The 26,591-nt window shown below is 45.3% G+C and overlaps 1 protein-coding gene across 2 annotated transcripts; it reads right to left on the bottom strand.

The window, feature by feature from the left end:
• Positions 1–2,859: 2,859 nt before the first annotated feature.
• Positions 2,860–26,260, bottom strand: IL7 (interleukin 7). Of its 2 annotated transcripts, XM_073330760.2 has the most exons (5): positions 25,640–26,254; positions 20,419–20,558; positions 17,768–17,854; positions 10,617–10,772; positions 2,860–8,185 (listed from the first exon to the last, which is right to left on the bottom strand). In XM_073330760.2, exons 1-5 carry the CDS (start codon positions 25,647–25,649, stop codon positions 8,036–8,038), a joined length of 543 nt encoding a protein of 180 aa, XP_073186861.1. In that variant the 5' UTR covers positions 25,650–26,254; the 3' UTR covers positions 2,860–8,035. The 2 variants fall into 2 exon arrangements, with proteins under 2 accessions (XP_073186861.1, XP_073186862.1); XM_073330761.2 differs by lacking the exon at positions 17,768–17,854 and having other exon boundaries at positions 25,640–26,260.
• Between the last annotated feature and the right edge of the window lie 331 nt (positions 26,261–26,591).

Below are 26,591 nucleotides of genomic sequence, written 5' to 3'. Positions count from 1 at the left end.
TGCTCTAACCCAGAGCAGGGACAACTTGTGACAGACATTACAGGGGGCACTGAGAGAGACCCCGGTTGGACTTGTACCCTGGAAGGAGTTTTGCTTTGCTTTCCTTTCATCACACAGACAGACTGTGTGTGACTCGGCCAGAGGGCTGAGTCACCAAAGGCAGACCACAGATGGCAGGGGGGACACTCGCAAGAGGTGAATGCGCCCCATTACAGTCTGCCTCCTAGCAGAGGAGCAACGATATCATCAGCACCAGGCCTACTTACAGACACGACAGGAAAAAACCCTTCAAACCTTGTAAGAGGACAAAGAATCCCTCAGCCACCCATAGTTTGCCACAACTTGGACCTCAGATTTGACTAGTTAGTTAGGAGCTTTGAATCGGTCCTAGCAAACCAGTTTGGAGACACTGTGCAGATTTTATAATAGATGAACAGCTTTCACCTTGGTTCTAGGTTTTGGATATAATAAGAATTCTATACCGCCCAGTTCAGATAATTTCCCCCGTACACCCCCACACACACATCACTCCCTCACTCTTTGGGGACCACTCTCATGAGAGACTGTTAGGAACAGAGGTACAAGCATTTCTGAACATGGGAGCTATAGAACAAGTTCCCATGACAGCCAGAAACAGAGGCCCTAAAAGCATTTCTTCCATAGATATGCAATTCAGTTATCCAAGCGGCCATAGAAAACATGACTGCAGTTTATTATATATGAACAAACAAATGGGACTCATTTGATTCACCTATGCAGTGAAGTGATAGAGATATGGGATTTGGTGCATACATTACAACATTTACCTGATAGCTTTACACACTTCAGGAGAACACAACAAATTGGCAGATCGTCTCGGCAGACAATCATCAGATGCATGATTGGTCTCTAAAAACCATGGAAATTCAGGTATCTTCAAACATTGGGGGTTCCCTACTCTAGATCTGTTTGCCACCAGTCTAAATACAAAATGCCCTTCCTTTTGCTCATGAGCAGGAGCAGACAGTCAATCTTTGACAGATGCTTTTCTCCTAAACTGTGGAATGGCTCTAAAGTATGCATTTCCCCCATTCACTTTGATTTCCAAAATTTTAAACAAAGTAAAGCAAGATTCAATCAGGATGATCTTAGTTGCTACAGAATGGACAAGACAACAGTGGAACACCAACCTACTCCACCTACCCAAGGGCAACCACTGGACTCTACCATGATTGACTGATCCTTTAAGACAGTACCAGGGGAAAGTGCTCCACCCACACCTCAAATCTCTACAATTAACAGCTTGGGCCACAGGACTTTGATGGAAGAGTTTCAGCAAATTCTTATTAATGCTAAAAAACACTCAACTAGAAGGTGTTATGTCTGCAAATGGAAAAGATTTACTATATTGGCAGGAAATAAGAATGAAAATCCAGTCTCAGCCCTGATTCAAATGATCTTAGAATATCTATTACACTTTTAAAAAGAGGGTCTATCTGAGTCATCTATTAGAATACACTTAGTGGCTATTTCATCGGTACACATGCAGCCTAGAGACAAACCCATTTTATCATATAACATGGTAAAGAAAATTTTGAAGGGTCTATTGAATCTTTATCCACCCACTAGAGATCCTGTCCCTTTGTGGAATTTAAATTTAGTATTGACTCAGTTAATTTCTGCCCCTTATGAGTCATTATGAGATTGCTCCCTTTTTCACCTTTCAGTAAAAACAGCTTTCATTTTGGCAATCAATTCTGCTAGAAGAATATGTGAGTTGCATGCATTAATGGATGATCCTCCCTATGCTATTTTTCATAGATACAAGATGGTCCTTAGGTCATGTCCCAGATTAATTCAAAAGGTTGTTTCCAATTTTCATGTAAATCAATATATAAACCTGTATTTTTCCCAAAACCTCATATACATAAACGAGATGCTAGATCACATTCCTTATATGAAAAAGAGTTCTCTCATATTACCTGGATATAATGAAGGTCTTCAGATGTTCTAAATTGTTTGTCTCTTTATTGGTTCTTCAAAGAGTAGGGCTCTTTCAGCTCAGTCACTATCTAGATGGGTCAGACTTGGTATTGAGGAGTGTTAAAGGTGAACTTCACTTTCCCTTCCTTCTTCTCTTAGAGCTTACAGTACTGGGGGGTGGCCATATCTACAGCATTTCGCAGACATGTTCCTATTGTGTTTTGCAAGGCCATTACATGGGCTCAATATGTACTAGATTTAGAATTTGTGTCCAGTGCTTGTTTTGGTAGGGCAGTACTTCAATGGTTGTTAAATGAGGGCTTCACCCCTCCTTCCTTATAAAGGTACTGCTCGCCAAACTTTCCCAAGAATAGGAATATTCAGACGGCACTGGAAGAAGAAATGGAGGTTACTTGTAACTGGAGTACTTGGAGATGCACTCTGCACATTCACATTCCCTGCCCACATTCCCTGCTTCTGCAGAGTCCTAATTGTATCTTTACTTGGTATTCTGCATTAGCATTTGGAAGAAACTGAGGCAGCAATGGCACCAATGCCTCTCCTGTAGCCACATCCCAGCTCTGATGCGAACTCGAGGGACAGAAAGTGAGGGGCAAGGTTTCTCTAATAGGCACTGTTACTAGAAGGTTCCACCATCCTTGCTGCACTGGATCGGCACATCCCCAAGAATATGAATATACAGAGTGCATCTTGAAGAACTCCAGTTACTAGTAACAGGTTTCAGAATGGTAGCCGTGTTAGTGTGCATCAGCAAAAAGAATGAGGAGTACTTGTGGCACCTTAGAGACTAACAAATTTATTTGGGCATAAGCTTTCATGGGCTAAAACCCACTTCTCTAAGGTGCCACAAGTTACTAGTAAGTACCTTCCATTTCCTATGACCACCCTTACGCTGGATCAGGCTGTAGATGTGATATATCTTGATTTTAATAAGGCTTTTGACACAATTCTACAACATATTCAAAAGGAAACTTGGGAAATGTGGTCTAGATTAAATTACTATGCTATATACTCAGTGCTTATCAGTGATTCATTGTCAAGATGGGAGGGTGTATCTAATGGGTCACGCACAGGTCAGTCCTGGGTCTGACACTATTCAATATTTTCATTAATGACTTGGATAATGGAGTGGAGAATATGCTTATAAAATTTACAGATGAAACCAAGTTGCGAGGAGTTGTAAGGACTTTGGAGGAGAGGATTAAAATACAAAACAATTTTAATAAATCAGACGGTCTAAAATCAACAAGATGAAATTAAATTAAGTGAAAGGAAGGAAAAATCAAAAGCATATATACAGAATGGGGAACAACTTTCTAGGCAGTAGTACTGCTGAAAAGGATCAGGGATTATAGTGGATCACAAATTGAATATGAGTCAATAATATGCTGTTGCTAAAAAGGCTAATATCATTCTGAGGTGTATTAACAGGAATGTCTTATATAGGACACAGGAGATAATTCTCCTGCACTACTTAGCTGTAAGTTTTGATTTCCAAATAGTTCTCGGTTTACAACAGCTTAATTTATAGAGCACTATGATGATTCATACTTCCTGCAATAGGCTATGAAGGCAATGTTGCCAATTATTGCCTGTATTCTGTATACATTGGCCAGATGGAAAGATTATGCTTTGGTGAAGCTGGCGCCATGGAATCCCTTCTTAGACACTCTGCAACCCTGAAAGAGTAGGAATATCTTACAAAGCAATCAGAATAGTCCAAATTTTGCAAGTCAGTGAAGGCTCATGCAGTTTTATGGAAGTACCAGCTCTTAGTCACATATTGTGGCCTGTATAATTTTTAAAGGTGAGTTTGTAGGTGACTTATTTTTATTACATAATGAACACCCAAAAAACCTACAGTAGAAGAAGGTTAAGATTCTGAAGGCAAGCACTCAAAAGTTAAGAAATTCTGGAATGTGCATCTTTAATTCCACAGGCATATGCATTATATTTGTGTTTAATGACATGATCACACACTATTTTTTCCATGGGACCCCTGCTCATCAATGAATGAGTAGTTCTTCAATATTTTATGTTTATCTGCCTATTTCAAAGTGTGCCCCCAGGCTTTATTTTACTGCCACCATCCCAATGCTGCCCTGAATACAGCATTATTCACTTCTTCAGGGACATTTCCATCGTCCTCTTGAAATAGGAACCGAGTGCTTCACATACAATAATGAATTTGTCTCCTCTGTAAGATTTGGTAAGGGTATTATATCCCCATTTTATAGCTGCATAACTGAGATAAATTAAGGCCAACTGTCCACTAATTTGGGATGCCCAATTTGTGGGAGACAGGGTCTAATTTTTCAAAGCCCTTAGCATTTGTATAGCACGTTACATGTTCAAAGCACGGCTCCAACTGACTTCAGTTGCAATAGTGTGTGTACTTCAGCACTTCTGTAAGTCAGATGCTAGGTGGACCCTTAAAATGAGAAACACAACTAATGGCCAGCTGTAAAAATGTTGGTTTACTGACTTGTCCAGCATCACACAGGAACTCTGTGGCAGAGGCAGGTGTGGTGTTCAGATTGAAAATCACTCTGAGCCAAGGAATCTGACAGTGTTTCCACTTCATTCGGTGTCTGACTTCTAACTGACCAGCATTGCACATGAGCCTTCTGCATAACACAACTTGTTCCAGTTGGCTCTTGCCAAACCCTCTTAAAGGTACACTTCCCCACAACAGGGATAGAATCCAGTTCTCCAGGGTGGCATTCAATTTCTATTACCATACGACTATCCTTTCTCTTTTTACAGTCACCTGCCTTCTTCACTACGTACCTTCCAACTTCTGCAACAAATGAGGCAGAGGCCCTACAGACAACAGCCTTTTTCATTACACAACCCTGATTTGTTCCTAAAGCACTGTTTATCCTGTGCACTGAATGAGGCAGGGGTCCTGTGGAAAAATGTGTAATCATGTAATTAAAGACTGCATCATAATGCATATGCATAAGAAGGCTGAATTAATGTGCTCAGTCCCTGCATTCCTGGGCTGGAGCGTGCTCAGTGCAGATTGATTTTCTGAGACTTTACCTGCCAAGTCTCTAATTAGAATGTGTAAACTGGAATATTTGAAGACTTATATCTTGGATCCAATTTTCACAAGCATAGCAAAAGGCACAACTCTTGACAGCAGGGTGACCCACTTTGCCAAATTTCAAGCCCTTAAGAGCATAAGGGCTCCCATACTGGGTCAGACCAATGATCCATCCAGCTCAGTATCCTATCTCTGAGAATAGCCGCTACCAGAGCTTCAAGGGGAGTGTAAAGAACAGGGCAGCTGGAGTGATCCACCCTGTCTTCCCCTTCCAGCTTCTGGAAGTCAGAGGTTTAGGATTGCCCTGAGCGTAGGGTTACACCCCTGACCATCTTGGCTAATAGCAATTGATGGACCTATCTTCCATGAATTTATTTAGTTCTTTTTTGAACCTAGTTATACTGTTAGCCATCACAACACCCAATGGCAATGAGTTCCACGGGTTAATTGTGCATTGTGTGAAAAATACTTCCTCTTGTTTGTATTAAACCTGCTGCTTATTAATTTCATTGGGTGACCCATGGTTTTTGTATTGTGGAAAAGAATAAATAATACTTTTCTCTGCACCATTCATGATTTTATAGACTTCTATCATATCTAGTTGGGTGAACAGCCCTACACTTTTTAGTCTCTCCTTAGCTGGAAGCTGTTCCATACCTTTGATCATGTTTGTTGCCTTTCTCTGAAACTTCTCCAGTTCCACTGTATCCTTTATGGGATAGGGTGACCAGAAATGGACACAGTATTCAATGTGCGGGCACACCATGAGTTGTGGCATTATGCCATATAGTAGCATATATGTGCCATATAGTGGCATTATGATATTTTGTCTTATTTTCTATCCCTTTCTTAACAGTTCCTAACATTCTTGCTCTGGCGCATGGAATGCTAGAGTTTCTCAATGGAAAAGTTGCAATAATTTTTTTGAACAAGGGCAAAACAATGTAGGCTTCCCTAATCTTGTTCCTTGAAATAACTCAAGCTTCCAATAAATAAATATTAGCCTGAGATAGACACCTTACATTGAAAATTTCAGCCTGAACAATGTGGAAAAGTTATAAGCAACTGAAAACAGGATCTTATAGTGGGAAGTGTGTGATGGGGTGTGCACCCTACATCAGTCCTGAAGAAACTGAATTAGGTGAGGGGGCCCAATCAGTCAGTTAAGCTGCAAATAGGGGAGATTTAGCTTGTAGGGAGGCCACTAATTCGAATGAAACTCACCTGTAAGGGAATAGGTGGGGCTTCTATAAAGTCAAGAAACTGACAACGGTGTGGGAGGCTGCATGGAGGAAGCCTGTAGTCTCTCTCTCTGAGGTTTAGTGAAGTGGGGAGGATAGGAACCCTCTGAGAAAGGATTTACTTAGTAGGCCTAAGAGAAAGGGGTCTGGAGAATGAAAAGCTTGGGAAAAGCACAGTAGGAAGTAGTCCGGGGTGAGAGTAGTAAGGTTGGTGTAGCCAATTAACTGCTTGCTACAGGGCCCTGGGCTGGAACCCAGCATACAGGGTGGGCCAGGGTTCCCCTCATACCTATTGGTAGAGCGGTGTTGCTTGGGGCAGTGAATGGGAAGACTGCCTGAGTCACTGCAGGATTGACATAGTCAGGGTAGTAGTGGGCATGAGGACTGCCTGATGCTGCATGTACAGAGACTTGGAAAGACTTCCTCTGAAGGGGAAATCGCAGTGTGGCTTGGCTGGAGGGCTGAGTCACAAAGCAGCCATGGTGTGACTCCATCAGTGGGAGGAGAACAGCAATGGTGGAAGAGAAGAAAAGGGGCACTGAACCAGACGGAGTGAATTGCCGGAAGGAGGTGCCACACTACACTGAGTAGAACACATGTGACAGTCAGTTAACCTTAACTACAGGTGGCATTATCAGCTCTGTCTATGATATTCTCATATACCAAAAAACTAGAACAGAAGCAATGATACCAAAAGAGACACCATTTTGTTAGATATGTTACAAGTGGGTTTTGTTACAAAAGGAGTAGTAATATCTAAGTAAGAAATTGTGAGGTATAAGCAACTAATAAATATTTATAAATTCATCAAAAATTAAATATGGACATATAATTAGTAAAATGCCAATATATTATTCTCTGAAAATACTCATACATATCTTAAGTCATGTCTGTTTTATGTTAAATACACTATGTAAAATATATACACTAAAGTCATCACAATTAATGTAAGCTATTCTAACTATTCCTGCAGCTAACTGTGATTACCAAATCCACAAAGCTAGTATTTTCTCCAGTCAGCTGATCTTCCTCATGTTCAGGAGCTACCCTTTTCTGTATCCACAGGCCTTACTCTGTCTTGCCTCTAGCTACTTCAGCAGCATCTGTGCTAGATCCCTCCAAAAATGATACCTCTCCCTAGGCTGAGTAAAAATAATTCATTCCCATACCTTTCCTGTGGCAGAGACCTGGTTTCATTTTTTTGGCCTTCTAAGCAGTTTGCAGATCCCATCAGATACCAGTACTTCAAATATTATTGCATCAGCAGAACTGGCTCAGGAGCCATTCTTAACTAGCATAACTGTTAATTTTGATCCATGATGTGGCTACATAAAACATCCTATTAATTTGACATTTTTCTTTCCTTGCAGTTTCCAAGGCAGTAGGCATCGCAGTAGGCATCTAAAAAGTTTCTTCTCACCTTAAAGTCATATAAAGGTACTCAAAAAACATGACCAAGTACTTGTAGATAGCTACAGAGTCTAAGTACTTTTCATTGTGTGAAGGTGGGGCTACAGCATTCTATTCTGTTTGTCTTTGCTTCCAATTGTGTTGTTAGCTTCCACTTCTTGTACTTCAGCAGTTCAATTTGTTGGTTTCCAATGGCTTTGTCCCCAGGAACAAGGCATAGGATCGTCTCATCAGGACTTTGGCAAAAAGTATTTACGTAAGCAGACAGATACACTTGAAGAATGCATGTAAAGTGCAAAGGTATCTAGCAATGGCACTTTGAAAAAACAGAAAGGACTGCATCTTAAGTTTTTTACCTAGCAATATCTTTTTCAAACTTATTCCAGCAGGATCTGAGACTAGATATAGTTTCCTTTAGTTCACATAATTCTTGGCAACATTTTTTCTTGGGGCCTTGTGCCCCTGTTGTGTCTTTGCTGGTTTGTGTAACCAATATGCAAACCTGTAAAAGAATAGTTTTTAAATTGTTAATCGAGATGAGCTTATGTTCCTTTCTGCAGAGAAATACTTTAAAACATAAAACAATCAATAAATATAATTAACCTAACTGAGCCAGAACACTGGGCTACTCACAATAAGGCCATAGAATCTTAGTCACTTGTGATCACAACCAGATCAAACCACTAGAGTAGGGCTGGGCAAACTTTTTTTGGCCTGAGGGCCACACTGGGGTTGTGAAACCGTATGGAGGGCCGAGTAGGGAAGGCTGTGCCTCCATATACAGCCTGGCTCCCCGCCCCCTCCCACTTCCCGCCCCCTGACTGCCCCCCTCAGAACCCCCAACCAGTCCAACCCCACCCTGCTCCTTGTCCCCTGACCACCCCCTCCCTGAACCCCCTGCCTCTAACCGTCCCCCCAGGACCCCACCCCCTATCCAACCCCTTCTCCGTGTCTGCCCCCTCCCGGGACCCTGCCACCCCTAACCGCCCCCCCCGGGACCCCACCCCTTATCCAACCCCCCCTGCTCCCTGTCCCCTGACTGCCCCAACCCCTATCCACACCCCTGCCCCTGACAGGCCCCCCGGGACTCCCATGCCTATCCAACTCCCCTGTTCCCCGTCCCCTGACCACCCTTCCCCCCCACCTCCACCCCATCCAACTGCTCCCTGTCCCCTGGCACCCCCTGCCCCTTATCCAACCGTCCGCTGCTTACCATGCCGCTCAGATAGGCAGGACTGGAAGCTGCGCCACCCAGCCGGAGCCAGCCGCGCTGCCCACACAGCGAGCGGAGGCTGCAAGGCAGGGGGGACAGTGGGGGAGGGGCGGGGCAGGACGGTCCCACAGGCTGGATGTGGCCCATGGGCCGTAGTTTGCCCACCTCTGCACTAGAGGCACAGTGGCTCTTTACACCAAACCAGAAAACTCAGTTTTGACTCCGAAGAAAGAAGCCACCTGCTGAACTACCAGCACACCTTCCTGTAGCATCCAGTGGTGCTCTGAAGGGTTCACATGCAAGTACTGAACTGGCCTAATCCTTGGTTAGTTAATGCGTATAAAAACCCCAAATCCAATTAGAGTAAAAGCTTTGTTATCCGGCATGTTGGGGGAATAGGGGGGTGCCAGTTAATCAAATATGCCGGTTAACTAAGAGTTATACATTAACAATTGTAGGGAGATGGGGTGTGGAAGGGGATATGGGCTCTGGGCTGGCAGTGTGGGGTCAGAAATTAGGGGTTCAGGGTGTGGGAGGGAGAGCCAGGCTGAGGACTGGGTGTGCGAAGGGATGAGGGCTCTGGCTGGGGGTGCAGGCTCTGGGGTGGGGCCAGGGCTGAGGGGTTTGGGCTGCAGGAGGGGGCTCCAGCTGGGGCTATGGGGTTTGGAGTGTGGGACGGGGTGTGGGTGGAAGAGGGGGTTGGGGTGGGGGGGGCATGGGCTCTGGGAGGGAGTTTGGGTGCGGGAGGGAGCTCAGGGCAGGAGGTTGGGGCACGAGAGCGGTTTCAGGGTGTCAGATCTGTCCTGCACTCACCTGGGGCGGCTCCCCATAAGAGGCGACATGATGTCCCTGCTGCTCCTAGGCAGAGGCACGGCTGGGCGGCTATGGTAAGCACTAACGCTTTTCAAAATAAGTACTGTGATAATATTTTTGAATCATAATTTTTCAGTTTCACCCTTTAATAGTACAGTAAAAGCTGAGCTATCTGGGACTTTACCCACCAGAAAGCTCTATAGATGTCTGATCGTCATTGAAAGTCTGGTTGGCATGGGGCCGTCAGGCTCCCCACCTGGCTCCGTGTAGCTCCCCGGAAGCAGCGACATGATGTCCCTGCTGCTCCTAGGTGGAGGAATGGTCACAGGGACTCCGTGCGCTGCCTCCACCCACAGGCGCCGCCCCCACAGCTCCTATTGGCCGCAGTTCCCAGCCAGTGGGAGCTGTGGAGCCAGCGAGGGGGCCAGGGGCAGTGCACGGAACCCCTGTGACCATTCCTCCACCTAGGAGCAGCAGGGATATCATGTCGCTGCTTCCAGGGAGCTACACGGAGCCAGGTAGGGAGCCTGACGGCCCCGCACCAACCGGACTTTCAATGACGATCAGACATCTATAGAGCTTTCTGGTGGGTAAAGTGCCAGATAGTACAGTAAAAGCTGAGCTATTAAAGGGTGAAACTGAAAAATTAAGGTTCAAAAATATTATCAGAGTACTTATTTTGAAAAGCGTTAGTGCTTACCACAGAATCTTTCCATAGACGTCAATGGGCTTTACATCAGAGCCTTAAACTCTGTGTCAAGGGGCATACTATATAGGATGAGTTTTAGAACATTTCATTTTGGTTGATGGTAGTAACCTTCTATTCTGAAGAGCCTTAGAGAGCAATGTACTTTCTTTTTTAGATAAAAATATGCAAGATAATTTGTAGGCTCTCCCAACAACTTACCTTTCTATTTTTGCTCCCCCTATCACATCTGCACTGTAGAATTTCTAATGTCATACATGAAACCACAGCAGTTTGCCATCTGAAATCTTTGTTGATCTTTTGTTTATTAAAGAATTTAAGCAAGTCACATGCCATATTCTGTAATGACCTTATTTCCTATGAAGAAAGAAATAAAGAAAAGAAGCCTTGAGTTTGAGTTCCCTTAGATTTTACAGTTTCAGTACGCATTAGCTTGTTTAGCTTGTTATGCTGTTCTCTTCCAATATATCATGTGACTAACCTGACTAAATTTTCAGATTCTTGTAGTGTATGAAGCATTACTAGATGTGTTGAATTCAGTCTGCAATTACAACTGACACTGGTGGGTTTTGACCTTGTCTAAAGCAAACTAATATATCAAATTTTAAAAAGTGATTCTGTGGTTATGACAATTACCTATGTGTGAATTTATAAATATTAGTATGTATAGTAATGAGATTTTCCCCCTACCCCCCATTAACAACTTTGGCTTCTACATGGGGACAATGTCTGCCACATTATTTTACAAATACTTCTTACTAGAAAGTGCAGATTATTTTGTAAAAGATGTCTTACATACATAGACTTAAAGATCAATATCTGAAGTGAAGGTTTAGTTGTATTGGTAACACCAGAAAAAATTCTGGTAGGAAAATAAAACAAAGCATTTGAAAGATTAACGTTTACTTGTAAGCTAACTGACACAAAGACGGCATCCTGTTCTTCATTCCATATTGAATGAAAATATTTTTTAAAAATCAGTATTTTGATAAGTGAATATAATCTCTGTAGTATGAGATATTGGCTTCTTTGGATACAGAATTACTATTTAAAGATTCAAATAAAAATCAAGTAATTATGTGCAGTATGCATAAATTTTAGGCCCAGAAAAGATTAAAAGGAAATTATTTTATTAGCTTTTAGGAGCCCACTATGCTTGACTCTGTACAAACATGGAAAAAAAGATGGTCTCTGACTCAAAGAGTTTATAAGCTAAATATAAGAAACTGATGGAGACAGACTGACAGGTATGGGAGGAGGAGTATAAGGAAACAATGAGACAATATTGGTCAATATGATAGGCTGTGGCCTCAGCACACCAGCAGTCTAACCATTGCAAGTTTTAAAATGAACAGTTCTATAATACAAATTCTGAATACCAGGACTTGCTGTGATTACAACATAACAGTACCCATCAACAGAATTTGTCACACAGGGATTGGATTATACAGAAAAGAAATCAACAACACACAAGGCAAGTAAACTCTGGGGGGAAAAATGTACTAACCTTTCTGGAACTGTTATTCTTCGAGATGTGTTGCACATGTCCATTCCAATGTAGATGTGTGTGCACCCCGAGCACAGCTGCCAGAAATTTTTCCCTCAGTGGTATCCATCGGGTCGGCTCTGGTGTGTTCTAGGGCCATGTGTCCTTTGGTATATAGGGCACTGCCAACCCCATACCTCCTGAGTTCCTTCTTTCCAGCCAACTCTGATAAGATGGGTAGGAGGGTGGGTCTTGGAATGGACATGTGTAACACCTCTTGAACAAGTTACAGAAAGGTTTTCTTTTTTGAGTGATTGCACATGTCCATTCCAACGTAGGAGATTCCCTAGCAGTTGTACAGGTGTCCCTAGCCTCTGTTTGCTGGAAGCTGGGAATGGGCGACAGGGAACGGATCACATGATGATTACCTATTCTGTTCATCCCTCTGGGGCACCTGGCATATGCCACTGTCAGAAGACAGGATACTGGGCTTTCTTATGCTCTTCTGTAGGTGGACGGCTCAGAGTTTACTGACATGCTGACTGCAACTCAGCTTGGCTAAATCCAGCATTGTCCCTAGCCTGCTGAGTAACGGCATAATGAGAAGCAAATGTGTGCACCAACAACCAAGTTGCTGCGCTAAAAATGTCGTGAATAAGGACCTGTCCTCAAAACGCTGCTGAAGACCCTTTGTGTCCTTGTTGAATGAGTGGTTAGGATGGGAACACCTGCTAGTTTGTTACACATGTGATCCATAATGTCATCCATACACGACATGATCCATAATGAAATTATCTGAGCTGAGATGGAGAGACCTTTCATCCCGTTTGCAACCGCTACAAACATCTAGGTGGATTTCCGAAACTGTTTGGTCCTTTCTATGTAGAAAGCTAGTGCAAACCTAACATCTAATGAGTGGAGCCTTTGCTCTTCCCTGTTTGTATGTGGCTTCGGATAGAAAACCAGTAGGAAGATAGCTTGATTGCTATGGACCCAGGAGACCACCTTTTGGAAGAAGAGCAGGGTGAGGACACAACTGCACCTTATCCTTAAAGAACACTGTGTACAGCGGCTCCAAAGTGAGGGCACAGATCTCTGAAACTCTTCTGGTTGAAGTAATGGCCACTAAGAAGGTCACCTTCCAGGAGAGGTACAGTAACAAGCAAGTTGCCAGTGGCTTGAACGGGGGACCTATAAGCTTTCATAAGACAAGGCTGAGGTCTCAGGGGAGGGGGGACTGGCTGTTGCACCTGAGGGTACAACCTCTCAAAGCCCTTAAGGAAATGGTTAGAAAGATGGATCGGTCACCCAAGGGTGAAAAGCAGAGATTGCTGCCAGGCGGACTCTAATCGATGCCACGCTTAAACTCTAATCGACTGCAGTTTCAAGTGCAGTAAGTACTCTAGAATGAACGGCAGTGACAATCACATAGGCGAGACACCCTTCTGGGAAGACCAAATAGCAAACCACTTCCATTCTGCCAGGTAAGTCACTCGGTGGAAGGCTTTCTGCTTCCTAGTACAACCTCAAGGACCTGCTTCAAGCAGGCTAGTTCTGTGGGGGTTAGCCATGGAGCATCCAGGTCATCAGGTGGAGGGACCCAAGGTTCAGGTGGAGCAGATGACCGTGGTCCTGAGAGATCAGGTCTGGATGTAGAAGTAGTGGGATTGGTGACGCCACTGAGAGTCCAGCAGAGAGGCAAACCAATGCGGGCAGGGCCAAGCCGGAGCTATCAGAATGACCTGCACTTGGTCCCGCTTGATTTTCAACAGGACCTTGTGCACAAGTGGAATAGGAGGGAAAGCACAGAACAGGTGACCTGTCCATGGAAGAAGGAAAGCATCTGAAAGTGACTCGGGGCTGTGACGCAAAAGGGAGCAGAACTGGTGACACTTCCTGTTGTGCTTTGTAGCAAACAGATCTACCTGGGGAGTTCCCCACTGCTAGGAAATGACCCCAACATCTAGGCAAGGGATCACTCATGGTGATCAGACAAGGATCTGTTGAGGTGATCTACCAGCTCATTTTGTGCTCCTGGTAGGTAGGAGGCTTCAAGATTAATCAAGTAGGTTATACAAAAATCCCACAACTGAACTGCCTCCCAACACAGGGGGGAGGAAGGCATAGAACATGCCCACCATGTTGTCTGTTAGAACCAACGCATTTTTGCCTGTAACATGAGGCAGGAATGCCTGACAAGCCACAAGGACTGCCCTGAGCTCCCTGATGTTGATGTGTAGAAAGAGCTCTTCTGGGGACCACAGGCCTTGAGTTCTCAGGGGACCCAAGTGAGTTCCCCAGCCCAGTGCTGATGATTCTGTGGCCAGGGATAGTGATGGATGGGGCCATGAAAATGAGATGCCCTTGCAAAGCACCAGTGGGTCCTGCCACCGATCGAGCGAGTTGAGAACCAGGCGAGGAATTGTAAGGATCATATCCAGATGATGGCAGTTTGGTGAGTTCACCGAGGCCAGCTATGTTGGGAGAGGTCTGAGGTGTAGTCTCGCGTATGCACTACATAACTACATGTGGCCATATGACAACTCTGACAAACACAGATCAGATAAACTCTATTCTCTGAAACGGGGTAAGGTTGGATCTCTGTGTATTTATAAGCAGACCCAGGTCCTGGAAAGTCAACTGGATGAGGTGGATGCTGGACTCCTCCTGAGCCCTGGTTTGGCCTCTGACCAGCCAGTCAATGAGCTAAAGATACACCTGCACCCCTTGGATCCTCAAGAAGGCTGCTACTACTGCCATGCACTTTGTAAAAACTTGTGGGGTAGCTGACAGGCTGAACGGGAGAACTGCAAACTAGTAGTGCACATGATCCACTACCAATCTGAGGAACCTCCTATGTCCCTGAAAAATTGGTGCGTGAAAATAGGCATCTCTCAAATCAAAGGCGATGTACCAATCCCCTAGATCCAGGGAGGGGATGGACTCCAAGGAGACCATACAGAACTTTAGCTTCTTGAGATAACTTTTAACTGGCGCACGTCCAGGATAGGTCTGAGACCCCCCCATGTTTTTTCTGAATCCCAAAAGCCGGGAGTAGAACCCCCAACCCTTAAATTCTGTGGAACCTCTTCCATGGCTCCCACCTGTAGAAGCGACTGCACCTCTTGGGCCAGAAGTTGCTTGTGAGAGGAGTCCCTGAAGAGGGATGGGGAGAGGGGTGAGGTGGGAGGGAAGAACTGAATTGAAGAGTATATCCCACTTCTATTGTGCTCAGTACCCAATGGTCTGTAGTAATATGGGACCATTGCCTGGAGGAAGTGGGACGTTTGACAGAACGAGGAGTAATGGTCTCAAGTTGCAGTGGGGGAGGTTTAGATTGGATATTAGGAAAAACTTTTTCACTAAGAGGGTGGTGAAACACTGGAATGCGTTACCTAGGGAGGTGGTAGAATCTCCTTCCTTAGAGGTTTTTAAGGTCAGGCTTGACAAAGCCCTGGCTGGGATGATTTAACTGGGAATTGGTCCTGCTTCGAGCAGGGGGTTGGACTAGATGACCTTCTGGGGTCCCTTCCAACCCTGATATTCTATGATTCTAAGCAGTCCGCAAACAAAGGATAGGTTGGATCCAAAGTTTCTGTGACTGGTATGGTGTCCTTAAGTGCCACATCAAAAGGCCTACTTAGAGCCCCCTGAATATCTGGGAGGAGCGGGCACTGATGTTGAGGAGGACTGGGGTGAAGGCCTCTGCCTGAAGCCTTTACTCCTCTTTCTCTGAGAGTTCTGCAGGGCAGGCAGAGGGAAGAACCAGGAGGAATGTTGGAGCCTATTATGCTTCTCAAAGACACCAGGAGTGTAGAAGCCCAGGGACTTCAGAGTATCCCTGGAGTCCTTGAGGTCATGAAGCTTGAAGTCTGTCTGCTTTGAGAAGAGCGAAGTGCCCTCAAAGGGAAGGTCCTAGAGGGTCTACTGAACCTCATGTGGGAGGCCTGAGACTTGGAGCCAGGAACCCCTACACATGACCACTGTGGAGGCCATGGATCTGGTCTCTGAATCCTCAGCATCCAGGGCCACTTGTAAGGAAGCCCTTGCTACGAACTTCCCTTCCTCCACCAAAGAGGAGAATTCCCATTTGGTCTCTTGGGGCATCCAGTCCTTAAACTTTAACAAGGAATCCCAAGTGTTAAAGTCACATCTGCTCAGGAGTGCTTTTCATTAGTGATCCTGAGCTGCAAACCCTCAGTTGAATAGACTTTCCTCCCAAACAGGTCTAGCTTTTTTGTGTCTAGCTTTGGGGATCACCCTTTGTAACCCCTGTCACTCTTGCTCATTGGCAGCAGAGACCACCAGGTATCCTGTGGAGGTGAGGGTGGGATGAGGATGCAAAAACTCATATTCTCTAGCCAGGACAAAGTACTTCTTTTTCAGCCTTCTTGGCCATGGGAAGTAGGGACACCAGGGTTTATTGTAGGGCTTTTATTGGGTCCATGATGGCTTCATTGAGGGGAAGGGTCACAAGATGTCCACCAAAGAGTGGGAGGACTCCTGAACCCCCTCCACCTGAATGCCCAGGTTTTGGGCCACTCTCTTAAGAAACTCCTCTTGGGCCTTATAGTCATCATGAGAGGGTGATATGTCAGTTCCTGTCATGGCCTCATCAGGAGAAGAGGAGGAGGAGGCTTGCACTGGCAGGGAGCACTACAACTCTTTGCTTTTGGCACGAGCCAGGTCCCGTGATGCTGGCTCCTGGTACTTGGTACCAGAGCCTGGATCAGGCTCTGCTTGAAGAAGTGGCAGCACTCTACCCTCACAGCCACTGAGTATGAGCACCTCCATCAAGGACCCTGCATAAAGGGAAATGCCAACAGGTTCCAGAAGGACCACTGTGCAGGCACCTGCCACTAGCCAGCAGGCCAAGAACTCGACGGTATGGCCTGGCCCAGGTCCATTGCAGGATAGTGCCGACTTGCCTATTGGGGCTGGCTCCTGTGGGAGATATGTGACTCCACCTCTGACTCCAAGGACGAGAAGTCTCTGTCCAGAGACCACGGAGGAGCAGTTCCCATCGGTGCCAGTGACCAGTGTCAAGGCAGGGAAGACTGGAACTGGGCCCTCATGGCCAGCTTCCCTTTATACAGTACCAAGGGCTATGGAGTGGCCCAGTGCAGGTCACACTCTGTTCTAGTCTCCATGCCTGGCCATCCTAGGGGTCGGGGAATGTCCTCTCTTGAGTGGCATTTTCTTTTGTTTTTTCCTCAGCACTGGAGATGCTGAATGGCGCTGATGTGCCCAGACAGCGGCAGGAGTGCCCCTCAGTGACACCAAGGTGCTTGGTGCTGAGTTTGAATGGCTTGGCTCCAGTCGAGGTCTGAGCACTGCTCCTATTAAGATGGACTTCAGCCTAGCATCCTGGTCATTTTTGATACAGGGCTTGAAGTCCTGCAACTCTTGCAGCACTCCCAAAAGTAAGCTTCCCCTAAGCACTTAAGGCAACTGGAATGTGGGTAGGCCAGAGGCACAGCCTTGCTGCAGGAGCCACAAGGCTTGAAGCCCAGCCACCAAAGCATGCCTCAGTACCGGAAGCAGAGGAAACTAACTCTAACAACTACAAGAGAAACTATGAACAAAACTATATGTATAGAGAGAGAGGAAACAAAGTCCACTGAGAAAGACTTGCAAGAGAAGGACAGAGCATTTCCAGCGACCGTCATAGGTGGTAAAAAGGAACTGAGAGGACGTGGTCAGCAGTGCCCTATATACCAACACTATGGATGTGTAGCACTATAGGGCACCAGAGCTGACTTGACAGATACCGATGAGGGAGTATTTTCTGGTGACAGTGCTCAGGGCGCGCACACACCTATATTGCAACGGACATATTCAATCATTCAAAGAAGTTGTCTTTTACCTGAGTATCATTGCAGAAAATTGCACTGGGGTTTTCATGTCTTTTATTCCTGCAGCACCTGTCACGATACTCTTCAGACATATTTTCCTATAATAGATCATATGTTAAATAATGTAACAGTGTTCTAATCAAGTTGCCTTGGTTTCTCTTTCAACAGTTCATGAGCTTTACTCCTTACACTGCTTTGTGGGATGGCATCAAAAGTAGCAGTGGAAATAGAGAGTGCTGAATTTTTTCTTGGCAAGTAAGCTAAGGAGGAAATAATTTAACTATAGTTTGCAAGGGTAGCTGTTTATAATTTTGAAACTACAGATTCCACTTAATTACTTGATTCTTAACAGTGTTTTTTTTTGTTTTTGTTTAAAGTTTATTCTCTTAAGAAATATACACAGGTTGAGATTTTCCAAGGCATCTAATGGGATTTTGGCATGCATCTTCTATTCACATGAAAAAAAAGTTGTGTCTAAATCCCCTAAATGTCTTCAGCTGTAAGTCTTTCCCCTTTGCTCCACCACTGTTTGTTGCCTTTGTTTCCTTCTTCATGTCACCCAGATGCTTGTAATACCTCTGGATCCCAATGGAAACACATTCTCTCTCACTCTTCTTTCTAACCCCCCTCTAAAGTCTCTCTGTACCTTGCAGAAGAAATGAGTTAATTCATATCAATAGTATGTCATCCTGTATTTTAACAAATACAAGAAAGGTTTAGTCATCTCCATCCTTTGGGTTTCCCTTTGTATTTTTGTTGTAACTTTGTCAGTGTTTCAGAAGCACACCTGAGCAAAACTGACTTCAAACTTTTGAGACAGTAGAAGTAGATTGTGTAAACAGGGAGGTACTCAACACAAAGCCCTGAAGAGTCAAATAGTCAAAGACATAAAACAATTAAGAGAGCATCAAACAGCTTTGTTTACTGAAGTGCTGAAATTCCATTCTAGACACAAGGGCCCGCCAGTCAGCAGGTCTGCCTGCCTTTTTTCAAATAGCTTCACAGTAATTGCTCTGGTTGGTAAGTAGGTAGGTAGGTCACTGGGTGGGACAAAAAGACAATGGATGAAACCCTAGCCCCACTGGAATCCATGGCAAAACTCCCCTAGACTTCAAGGGGGCCAGGATATAACCCACTAGCTGCCTGTAGTTAATGTCTCCAGCCACCAGATATGGAACAAAATCACAATGAGCATTGCCACATGTGACCTCTAATAGAAATCATAATTTACTCTTGCCATTCTTTTAAGCTCACCCATAATCTGGGGGGGAATGATCATGGGAACCTTGGTCCTTGAGAATTTAAGAAACCCATACCATAGTTTGGGCGAGAAATCAACATTATTCTCTCTGTGGGGTGACATTGCTTATTAACAGTCAAAGTTTTTATTTTATTCTTTAATATTTTTGCTCTATGAACCACTGCATTTACAGAAATCTAGATCAAAGTTAGCCTTGAGCATAACCTTGCAAATTCTGCTCCGAGTCAGACTAGACAGAGATTAGTAACTAAAAGGAAAGTAACAATATCTTACACACACTTCAGCAGCATGGTACTTATCAGAAGTATTAATTATGGTGGCTTGGTGAGGATAAGGAGGTAAAGATCCTTCTGCCTCTAGATTCCAGGTTCAAACCAGAACATAGGTTTTGTAGTAATGGAAAGTTATTTGCTATCACTCTATGATCTCAGGCAAGAGGCTAGTGGACACCTTCTACCACACAAACAGTATTACTAACAGTTATTGCTGGTAATCTAAACAGACAGACAAGCACTGATTAAACATGGAGACTGAACTAACCTCTCCAGAGCTGGGGTAACACACATTGGCTGCGAAATGAGGGAATCTGCTTAGTAGGTGCTCGTGCTACCCCTATTCTGTGAGATTTCAATATTCACAGTCCCATACCTTTCATGAGCACTAAATTCACAGCTCCTTAAATACAAGTTAAATAGCAAATACTTTCATTTTTTCCCAGTCTCCTGTGGAATTCTAACAACTAGGAATGATTCACTTGATGTAGAGAGCTGTTGACTTCAGCATTCTATTTAATGTGCTGGCACAAAGATATAAAATACTAGGTTAATAGTCTGGGTATGTCAGTCTTCTGGATTATTGTTATGATTATTATTTCCAAATGGGATCATTGTCAGCAATGAGAGGTAGAGATCAAGACTGCGGGCCAGTTTTTTAAATGTTGACTCCGGTTTGTGAATATATTCAACAGAGGGCATAAAACTTCAGGCAAAGTTATAAAGAGATGGAAATTATGGGTCAGATTATGTAGCTTCTATTCATATTGAATAGCATTTACAAACACAAGTAGTCTCAGTGACTTCACCACAACTATTGCATAAGTGCTCTCCAATGGGATTAGGTGTTATACAATCTAAACCTAAATGGTTTATATCTCTAACTACCTGTGGCAAGGACACAATCATCTGAGTCATATCATTCGCACCTGCAAATAACGGCATTCACAGCTAGGTGTGAGTGCAAAATTAGAGTCTGCATCGTTATATCCCGTAAAAAGAACTGCACACCCATTTTAATGTGTGCCTTTAAATGTGACATTTAGCATGAATTAACCTTAAAATTATTCACAAAAAGAAGACTTTTACTTTTTAAAAAAATTTAAAACAAAAGAATATGACTACCTACCAGCAAATCAATATCGTGGCTTAGGATATTCTCATACTTTTCACGTATTACAGTTGTATTTTCCATCACACAAGTAGATGAATTTACTGGCAACAGAACTATGAACAGTGGCAGAATCCCAAACACAGACCTAAAAAAAACTAGATTACAACAACATCAATTAAGTATATATTTAATACTACGGAGTATGCTTGATTAACTGTTATGTAATGAAGTCTCTTATAGTAGTTAATCTGGGATTTATTGTTCATCTCTACCAAATAACTGGTACATTACAGTCCATTTTGGGTATGAAATGTGAAAATGCCTTTAAACATACCTTGTCAGAAAAGTATCTTTTAAATGCGTTTTCAGAGTATGTTGCCCTCGGGGTATTAACATAAACTTCATTAATGCTAACAAAAACAATAACTATGTTGAGCGGACAATAATATCCTTTAGTGTATTGTTAGAAATCCTGAAGTACTACAGTATACAGCAGATGAAGTATACAAGTTTGCAAGTATAATTTTACTTTTAAAATATTTGGATTTGTGGGGGCATTTTTTAAAGTAAAGTTAGTGCTCATGAAAGACACTGTCTTATTTGCCCTCGGTTGGGAAGGTTGGGCCCCTCAGAGTCATGCAGGCTGCCAGTCCTAGAAACTAAAATAGCCATGTGCCAAATTTGCTTTGCATGAAGTCAATGCAGAAATCCAACTGAATTCAATGGGAATAGAGTTACAGCCATAGTCCATGTAACAGCTATTCTGTAACATACGTTTCGCCACAGCTCCCTGCCAATGGACCTTAATGCTGTCTTGGAAGGATTACCTCTAGGAATAAGAATATAGTTCAGTCTTCACGCCCCCTCAATCCCTCTCTGCTGATATTGTCAATTGTGTAGTGTTGATTGAGGATACTATAGAGTAGACAGCTACCCTGTAGAAACTGAATTGAGAAACTCTTTTCATCGCTATTAGTCAAATTTCACAGTCTTTTCTTGGGCAAATTTCCCTTTGACTTTTAGTGAGAGTTTTGCTTGAGTAACAGGCAAATTCTTTGTCCCTGTCTTAGGTACTTCCAGGGCACCCATCACCAAAATCATAAGCCACTGAAAAGCCATCCAAGGGAAATAATTTATGGCCACTAAAAGTCAGGGCTGGATTTAAACAAGCCAAATAAAGGTGACAGGCTCAATATCTCATGACACATTCCCTGACCTAGTCAGGGCCTAAGAACGTATATACAAGAGCACATATAACACACATAGTACAGGAAGCCTGGGCACCTAATTTAGGGCTGTGGATTACACTAGCTGGCAGGGTGCGTAAAAGTTAGGCATTGCAATACTGAGTCTAAGACTCCTCAGTAGATCTAGCCCTAGGCACCTTTCTGCATCTTTAGGCTCCTAACTAACTTTGAAAATCTGGTCCAAAGAGCTTCGTAATCCCTTGAGAATAAAGACATAAATATAGTAAATATAAGGCTGTCAAAGCCTATAATTTATTAAGGCTGTATCTGCCATCTATGTATTACATAATATGTCCCTGATCCTGCACTTAAACCTCTGACTTCTACAGAGTCATAGAGTTTAAGGTCAGAGGGACCACTAGATCATCTAGTCTGACCTCCTGAATATCACAGGCCACCAACACTGCCCCACACTCTATTCTAAATTTGGTTGTGAAGTTTTATAGCCCATAGGAAATTAGATGATTAGTATGCACCATTGGCAGAAGCCTTGTAATGGCAGGGAAATGATTAAGTGAGATGTACCCAGATAACCCTGGCAAGTGACTGGCACCCACACTCTGCAGAGGAAGACAAAGGAAACACAAGGTTGCTACCAATCTGACCTGGGGAAAAATTCAGTTAGACTCCGAGCATGTGAGCAAGAACCAGTCAGGCAAGCACCCGAGAAACAGAATGCTCAGTGACACCCCAGAGCCCTGGCCCACTCCGTCCAGTGTCCAATCTCCAGCTGTGGCCATCTCTGATGCTTCAGAGGAAGGCGACCAAAACAGAATGAAAAGCCGCAGCAGGTGGCCAGCTGAAGCCCTGAAGCATGTGCTCTTAGGAACATGAGACATAAACTGGAAGTGAGCCCCAGGGCTGCTGAACCCTATCCCATCATACAATCACACTTACACATTGTCCAGCTCTCTCCTCAAACTAATTAAGTTGTTTGCTCCCACAACTCCTACTGAGAGGCTGTTCCAGAACTTCATCCCTCTGATGGTTAGAAACCTTCTCCTAATTTCCAGCCTCAATTTGTTCATGGCCAGTTTATATCCATTTGTTCTTGTGCCAACACTCTCCTAAAAAGCTCTTTACCTGCCCTAGTGTTTACCCCCCTCTCCTCCCAATGTATTTATAGAGAGCAATCATATCCCCTCTTAGCCTTCTTTTTGCTAGGCCAAATGAGTCAAGCTCTTCCAGTCTTCTCTCATATGATAAGCTCTCCATTCCTTGTTCATCCTAGTAAATCTTCTCTGCACCCATTCCAGTTTGAATTCAACTTTCTTGAACATGTATGACAAGAACTGTACACCATATTCCAAATGAGGTCTTACTAGTATCTTATATGATATTAATACTTTTCTAGCTCTACCAGAATATATCCAAAGATTGCAGTTGCCTGTTTCACAGCTGCATCACGTTGCTGGCTCATAGTCATCCTGTGATCAAGGAACACAGCCAGGTCTCTCTCCTCATCTGTCACTTCCAACTAATGAACCCTCAGCTTGTAGCAGAAATTATTATGAGACCTTAGGTACATGACCCTTGCACTTTGTATTATTGAATTCCATCCCATTTCCATTATTCTAGTCTTCAAGGTCATCCAAATCTTCCTGTATAATATTCCGATCTTCCTCTGTACTGACGTTGCCTCCCAACTTTGTATCCCCATCAAATTCCATTAGCATACCCCTACTTTCTGTGCCATGGTCAGTAATAAAAATATTGAGTAAGATTAGTCCTAAAACCAATCCTTGAGGAATGCTACTAGTAACCTTCTTCCAGTCACTTTTTGGCACAATCTGTTACATTCTCCCCCTTTAACCAGTTCCTTATCCACCTTACAATTCTTATACTAATCCCCATCTTCTCTAATATAACTAACAATTTCCCAGTTGTTTTATATTTCAAAAGACAAATAACAATGGTCTAAGTCTGTCATCTGTGCAACAAATTCCATCACTAACCCCAAACAAGAATGGTTTCAGAGTGGTAGCCGTGTTAGTCTGTATCAGCAAAAACAATCAGGAGTCCTTGTGGCACCTCAGAGACTAACAAATTTATTTGGGCATAAGCTTTCGTGGGATAGAACCCACCCATGAAAGCTTATGCCCAAATAAATTTGTTAGTCTCTATGGTGCCACAAGGACTCCTCACCTTCTTTTATTAAACAAGGATGAATCACATCCCTTACACATATCAGTATATGGCAACAACACTGTAGCCATAGACCCACTTAATCTAGCAGTTTGTGATTAAAGATAACCTGCAAAGGAAAAAGAGTTGGGCCTATGCCATTATTATTATTATTTGCTTCTCTATGGTCTATAAAGAAGGCCTGAAAGGTTTGTCGGGGTGTATGTGTTTTTTTACATTAGTAAATTAGGTCCTAATAAACCCATAATACTGATACTATGAGAAGAGTTAAGAGAGAGCCAGACGATTGAGAAAGGAAAGGATTTTCTGTCAGATTGTTTATAATTAAAAAAAGTGAGCATCCATTTATCTGCACTGACTCATTGCTGTGTTGAAGGAAATGAAACTTTTAACAAAGTGAACATTCTGCTCTTCCAGTGAAAGTATATGAGTTCATAAATCCCAGTTCCCAAAATCCCCAGCCAGCAAGAGTTAACATTCATGGGAGTTTCAGGCAGAGGAAAAAGCTCATATTTACAAAAAGCAACCTTTAGTCCCTTCATGGTACAAGAAGGGAGCCAGGCAGGCACACTATCAATGTTCTACCACCCAGGGGCAGGAGATCACTTCTTATAATCACAATGTTATACCACCCTTGCAATATCTGTGGATTAAGCGACAGTAATGGAAAGCTACCAGGTTGTAGCATCCTTGCGGGGTTTCAATGCTTCCAAAAGCCTCCAAAGGAGGCTGTTCAGAAGCACCAGCAGGTCCAGTCTGGGCTTTCCCTGCTGTGGCTCAGACCACTGGGCAGTCAGGGTCGGCTGTGTCCCTCAGCCCCCCAAGCCATGGAAATGCCCCATTGGCCTGAAGGAGAGAAGAGCGTGTTACCTTCCTGCACCCAAAGCTTCCCAAAGCAGGAGCACGCGTGAGGGGGGGGCGCAAGCAGGGGCACAGCCCCCCTAATCAGTGGGGGCACAGTGGGGGGAGGGAAGCAGCTCCTCTGGCCGCGCAGGGCAGTGCCCTTCCAAAAGCAGCTGAATTTTTATTCCTGCGCAGGCCCCTGCCCCAGAGCAGGATTCTGCCAGAGCCTGCAAACCCAGGAGGCTTAATACATCTCCCTCCCCCTCGGCTGAGGTAGGGTGACCAGACAGCAAGTGTGAAAAATCCGGATACTTTTTCCCCCCGGGGATAGCTGCCTATATAAGACGAACCCCCTAATATTGGGACAGCTGGTCACCCTACGGCTGAGGAGCCGCTGGCCGGGCGCGTGGGGACCCTCCGAGACACCTGTTTGGTGCCTGCCTCAACTTTGAGCGGGGGTCGGTGCAGCGTGCCTGCTTGCCCCCGGCTTGGCACGGCATGCCGCGGGCAAGGCGCACGCCGCGGGGAGGGCGGCTATTCCCTGCTGGAGCCGAGAGGGGACGGGCGGCAGCGGACCCGCTCCCGGGAGGCCAGCCGCTGCCTGGGGGAGCCGGTTTCCCTGCGGGGCGTCCGCGGGCAGGGGTTTGCACCGGCCTTGCTCCCTTGCCCGCTCCCCAACTCCTGCAGTTCCCACCAACGCAATCCTGATTTCCCGACACCGGGCGGGCTGGGAACCGGGCGCTTCCACTTTCGCTCTGAAAAGCTGGGAAATTCCCGGCCGGGACACGGAGGATAAAAGCACCGTCGCGGGCGCCGCTGCTCCATTGCGGGCGGTAGCTGCCAGGGAACCAGCGGAGCCGGTGAGACGCGCGCCGCGGGGGCAGCGGGCAGCCTGGGCTGAGGTGCAAAATCCGCCGGGGCTGCGCGCCGGGAGGGCTGCAGGAGTCGCCGGCTCCGGGGAGGGAGCGAGGGTCCCCCGCGCGCGCGCGCGCGCCCCTTACCATGGAACATTGTCCGCAGGGAGAGGTGGAGAGCGCTGCGCTGGTGGCTTCTCGGTCATGGTGGTGGCAGAGGCTTGTGCATGGTGCGAGGCTGGTGCAGAGCGCGAGGGGAGGCTCTGGGAGTGCACAATCCGCCGGGCCAGGCTGCGCCACGCGCTGCTGTGCGAAGGAGCGGGAGTTCCCGGACTCACCAGCCCTCTGGCCGCATCTTCCCTGGGGGAGACCCGCTGGCTCCGCGGGGCTCTGCTTTTCCCATGGGACTTCCGCGTGCACAAGTTACTTTCACTTTCTGCTCTGCCTGTGTGGCCCCTGCTCTCCAGCCAAGGCTGCGGACTCAATGGCTGCACCGCGGCCAGGGGCCGAACGCGGGGCTGGGCAGGCGCTCCCGCCCCGGAGCAGTTAGCGCGCTTCCCCGCCCTCCGCGCAGAAAAGCGCCCCGCGCCCCGAAACCTGCCCAGTCAGGGGATCAGTCCGCGCGTCCACCCCGCTAGCTAGAGCCTGCGGCTAGCGCGCGGCTGGGGGGGGGCGGGGGGGCGCCGAAGGGGGGAAAAGGCAGCGCGGCACTCCAAAGGCCAGAGCCCCACACAGAAGTGACAGCTGGAGGCGCTGCTTGTGGGGCTTGTCCCGGTCCGGGGAAGAGGAGGTGGGATCACACATGCCTTCCACGCCCAGTCCTTCAGGGATCCCACTGTGCGGGCAGAGGCAGAAGGATGTACCTTGGCAAGGCGCATGGAAAGAACCATTCATTAGGAATCAGAACATTGTGAAAGACTGGTTTTTGTTGTTGTTTGCTTAGGGTGGCCTTTTTATTTTCTATTTTTTGGTATGTTTGGGGTGGGCGGGCGTGCTGCCCGATCCCTGTGAGAGCCCCACACCCACCTCAGGGGCTGCCCCCACCCAGCTTGCATCCAAAAGCATGTGATTGAAATATGGAACGTGCCGCCGGGTGGAG

This window comes from Lepidochelys kempii, chromosome 2 (genome assembly GCF_965140285.1).
Source record: "Lepidochelys kempii isolate rLepKem1 chromosome 2, rLepKem1.hap1, whole genome shotgun sequence".
Classification (NCBI taxonomy): Eukaryota; Metazoa; Chordata; order Testudines; family Cheloniidae; genus Lepidochelys; species Lepidochelys kempii.
Note: the sequence above shows the minus strand (reverse complement) of the source record. Positions and strands in the feature narration are given on the sequence as shown.

Coding starts and splice junctions, on each gene's coding strand:
- IL7 (XM_073330760.2), bottom strand. Junction 10,773..17,767: donor TTTTCTGCAATGATACTCAG/GTAAAAGACAAC, acceptor CTTTCTTCATAG/GAAATAAGGTCATTACAGAA. Junction 8,186..10,616: donor GGGGGAGCAAAAATAGAAAG/GTAAGTTGTTGG, acceptor ATTCTTTTACAG/GTTTGCATATTGGTTACACA.